Below are 4,740 nucleotides of genomic sequence, written 5' to 3' on the forward strand. Positions count from 1 at the left end.
AATAACATTCTCCCACTGGTCAGTTATGGTAGGAAAATACTCAAGCGCAAGGGTGATAGCATCATCATGTCCTCCATTTACCCACAACTGATGTTTGCAATTTTATTATTTTATGAGTTATGTGAGTCCACTTCGCCAAACTGCCCATCCCATCTAAGAAAGCAAATAGAGCGATGATGTATGACTTTTTATGAATGCCTTTCTGCTCATAACTAGATACATTTGCGAATCTTTATGGTCATATATTCATCAATGATTATACACATATCTCTGAATCTTAGAAAGCAAAGTACGAAAAAGGCAATAAGCTCCCAGTCTGCCCCAAACTACTCTCATTCTATGTAGAAAATTTGGATAAAAACAAGGAGGATGAAGAAATATAATATGTTAGTTTTCCCATGGCTACCACGCCCAGCCAGACAAAGGAGATAAAAAAAACACAAAACTTGATATTTATCTCTATATCTTTCTTTCTAGGAGCCGACGACTCACCTATCTTGGGGTCGGGGTCGCTGAGCGCTGCTGTGACCAATTCCCCTCATTCTTCCTCCGCTGCTCCTCCCACGTGGCGGCTCCACCAGGTATCCACTTCCTCTTCCTCCTTTTCCCCTCCCTACAAATATAAATATAAATATAAAATACAATAAATCTACGACTATAAACATGGATATAAACCAAAATGTGTGAGAGAAGATAGTTTAGCATAGGATTTTACGCGCTCGGGCAGCAAGGCTTCCTGGTTTCCGTTCTTCAACATAAATTTGCCTGCCGCTGTAAAAGATTGGAGACGCCTGTAGAGAAGCACAAGAAAAAGTTTCGGTAAATATGAGCTTTTCTATTTAATGGTTCTAAAGAAGGGAAGTTTTGAAAGAAAGAACTTCTGAGGAATTTGGCTTCTGATAAGGAATAAAAACCACTACTTTTAATCTCATATATTAATTTCTCAAAATAATTGGCCTGAAATAATTATTTCGACATATTGGAATCGGAGATCCTAAATACAAACATAAACCAAAACCCCTAGCCCATAAGCTGAAACTCTAAACCCTAAACCCTAATTGAAAACAAGTAAATGATGGTGTTAAGATGGCAGACCTTGACAGCATTCTGCACGCTTGTGAGATCCTCAAACTCGACAAACGCATAGTAGACGTCAGCATCCTGCGAGGAAGAATGGGAAGAAATGAGCAAAAAACAGCAGTAAGACAAGGAGATAATGGGCGGATGCATAAACTGGCAGATGACGGGTCGGAATGTGTGTGTATAAATATATATATATATATATATATATATATATAGAGAGAGAGAGAGAGAGAAGCATTGGCATGGACCTTTCGGCTTTTGATAAGAACACCTTCCGGTTTAATTCTGCCGAATTTCTTAAACTCCTCTTCAAGTTCTGATGCCGTAGCAGAAGACGGCAGGTTTCTCACATAGACAGACTTCACCTCAGCTGGAAAAAGGAAAATTAGAAATCATGAGCATCCTCAAATGACTGAAAACTCTCATTATTCAGTATTGCAGTTTTTCTCAAGAGTTGATAGCAAATAAGTCTTTAAATCAATAATTTTTTTAAAGAAATAACCTTCATCGTCTAAAACAACAGCTTCCTCCAGTTCTGCAATGCTAGACTTCTCAAGCACAGACGATGGTTGCTGCATGGTAACTTCTTGGGCTCGGAGCAAATCAGACTGGGTGGGCTGACGTCGGGAAACAGCAGGCTGACCCACCGTGGGGACTCCATGGAACCCCTTTGCCACCCGCAACTGTCATTTGCATTAGATAAACACATGTCAGCAGAAATAAAACATACAAAATAGGCTTCCACAAACATCAATGTCAATGTCATCTTCCCTTGTTGACATTGACAACTACATTGACGCTAAAAGATCATAGGGTAATTGAGAGTAATGTTGATGTTGACAAGGTAACATTGATGGAGGCGTAAACATCTGGTTGACAATGCCAGTCAACATCAGCGCCAACCATCAAAGGTACTCCAGCCATCGTCATCCTCCCAAACTCCATTATCGATGTCTTGGTCAAAGAATCAACCATATTGGCGACCTTTCAATAGAGATAAATCAAGTTGATGATGTTTGAATACTTACAATAGAGGCATATGTGTGTTTAGGCGGTTCATGAACGGGTTCATCTGCCGGCGGACGAGGCTGTTCTCGGACATTGATAGTTACTGAAGTCTGAGGCACGGGTTCGTCAACTGGAATTTCTTCCTCGCCAACATCGTCACCCTCTAGAGCATCCTGCGGCTCCGGAAGGGCGTACTTATCGACAGTTTCACTTTCTTCAGAATGAACAGGAGCTGCCAAGTCACTTTCATCAACTTCTCTTTCGGGTAGAGATTCAGAAGCATCTACTGGCAAATGGCAAGAGCATCACAAAACTTGCAATCGATAAAATTTGTGTACTTTCATAAAAAATAAAAGATAAATATTCTTAGATAAGATGAACAGAGAACAAATCCACACATTAGGAGGAAGAACTCAAGGTACAATACCTGCCTCAGTGACTGGAGCAGAAGAGGTAACCGCAGTTTCGAAATTATCATCTGCTAATGAAGTTTGAGGGGCCTGTTCTTCCTCTTGAAATTGAAAGATATCGTTGAGAACGAAATATCCCTTCTCCTGAGGGGCAAGGAAAAAGGTCTGAAAGAATCTCCTGCGCCGGCTGGATTGTTCAATTCGCACAAGACCAGATACCATCACAAGAACACCTCCATTCCACGAATCCAACCAGTTTGCAGTCTTGATCTCGATTCCCGAGAATTTCAGAGATGTTAGGAGAGTGTGTATTTCCTGTCACATATATAGAATTATGTTAGACAACAAAAAAAATTTGGAAGAAATATTAGACAACATAATGAAATAGAAATACGCGACAATTCTGGAATATCGATTAATATCTAATGGAAACGGTACACCATGAATACTGGATTTGTGACTTGATATCAGTCTTACAAACCAAAAGAGACACTTTCAAAGCCAACTCATTCTAATCGTAGAAAAATGCTCAGACATTATTGGCCGAATATATGTATGGTACTAAATTTCAAACAACAAAACCAACACAAAATGGCGGCTTTCAATCCAGTCAAAATCAAAAACGTAAATGTGATGAATTCATAGACGTCACGGTTTGTGCTGGCCCCGAAAGAAAAAAACAAACAGAGAAAAGGAAGGGATGAAATGCCAGTTTAAAAAAGGACAAATGATTCAATTCAAAAAAGTGGTCGAAGTAAGCTTTTCAACTCGTTCAAAATCCCAAGTAACCAGAACGGCAAGCGCGCAACTTTCCTCAAATTTGAATACAGTTTTATTTTTTAAACATTTCGGAATAGCCTTGGAGGGATATATTATCCAAAGAACAGACGCTCACCATCATGCCTGCGGCCGGATGGGAGTTCTCCCCATCGATATGCATCGCGGTGCTTATATCAGTGTAGAATTGATGACAAAGCTCGGGCTGCTGCTTGAGAACATGATAATACTCCCTCAAGAAGTAAGTCCCAACCTTCGACAGAGAATTACGGCAGAATTTTTCACAAATCACAAACATCACGCATTGATCTAAGGAAACAAAATCTCATCCAGTTTCTTCACAAGCCATTAACAATGAGATTCACCTGAGCGGCGCTAACGGAGACGCAGACTCCACTCGCCATTTCCTGCCCTAACACAGCATGCAGAGGAAACCTTCGCCTTGAACTACCTTCTTCTACCTCCGAAACCCTAGATCGCTCCTCTCTCTCCGTTTTTCTCTCTCTTTCTCTTTGATAACCGTCTGCAAGCGAGGCCTTCGGAGAGGCAGATCCTACGTTCAGTCCGCGTAGATAGATCTGAGCCGTTGATTAAGAGAGAGATGGACTGTAGATCGGTGGACCTTCCGATTTGAACCCCACTTTATGACTGTCCGATCGGTGGACCTTCCCATTTGGAAAAGGAAAATAAGGAATTAAAGAAAATCTAAATGGGCCATAACTCGGCCCACTTCATTTTTTGAAAATGAGGAATTCAGGAAATTCCATAATCGACCCACTTATTTTTCGGAAAAAAAGGAATTCACGAAAACATAAATGGGCCATTAATCGGCCCATTTACTTTTCAGCAAATGAGGAATTTGCACAAATCTAAATGGACCATTATAGTGCAGGGACACGGATGGGACAGGACGCAGACGGTTCGGGACGAAATTCGTCCTGCCCTACGTCCAATGTTAGCGTAGGGACAAAGGACGGGATGTTTTTTCGTCCACCGACAAAAAAACCGCCCCGTCCAATAGTCTCGAGATGGTTTTTCGTCCCGTCCAGGCTCACAACCATCCTGCCCATCGTCCCAGACAAAAAATTATAATATAGTAATAATTTTAATTATAAGTTAAAATTATTAATTCTTTGAAATGTACCTCTTTGAAACGTATACCTCTTTGATAGTTCCTTTCGCTCTCAGACATTTTGTATTAAAATCTTCACTCTCTATATATCTTTCGTTCTGAGATTATCCAGCTCTTCTGCATTTCTGACAAATGACCAAGTTTTTCTCGACTTTCCCTGCACGTGATAGTTCTTCATCAGTCTGAATGCAATTCTCTAATTGATACAGTTTGCTATGACTGATTTTGATGTCTCGAGACATCTTTCTATCCAACTTATCCTCTACGGAAACAGTTTTATATTGCACTAGATTAGGTTTATTCACACTATCTTGAGTTCCCATATTCACT

General features: G+C 40.5%; 1 protein-coding gene across 3 annotated transcripts; it reads right to left on the bottom strand.

The window, feature by feature from the left end:
* Positions 1–317: 317 nt before the first annotated feature.
* On the bottom strand, positions 318–3,809 carry LOC144710459 (nuclear transport factor 2-like). 3 transcript variants are annotated; one of them, XM_078584232.1, is made up of 9 exons: positions 3,644–3,809; positions 3,397–3,531; positions 2,519–2,816; positions 2,112–2,323; positions 1,586–1,766; positions 1,332–1,453; positions 1,096–1,161; positions 716–791; positions 318–613 (listed from the first exon to the last, which is right to left on the bottom strand). In XM_078584232.1, exons 1-9 carry the CDS (start codon positions 3,680–3,682, stop codon positions 489–491), a joined length of 1,254 nt encoding a protein of 417 aa, XP_078440358.1. In that variant the 5' UTR covers positions 3,683–3,809; the 3' UTR covers positions 318–488. The 3 variants fall into 3 exon arrangements, with proteins under 3 accessions (XP_078440358.1, XP_078440356.1, XP_078440357.1); XM_078584230.1 differs by having other exon boundaries at positions 2,112–2,377; XM_078584231.1 differs by having other exon boundaries at positions 2,112–2,374; positions 3,644–3,808.
* Between the last annotated feature and the right edge of the window lie 931 nt (positions 3,810–4,740).

This window comes from Wolffia australiana, chromosome 12, assembly GCF_029677425.1.
Source record: "Wolffia australiana isolate 7733 chromosome 12, ASM2967742v1".
NCBI lineage: Eukaryota > Viridiplantae > Streptophyta > Magnoliopsida > Alismatales > Araceae > Wolffia > Wolffia australiana.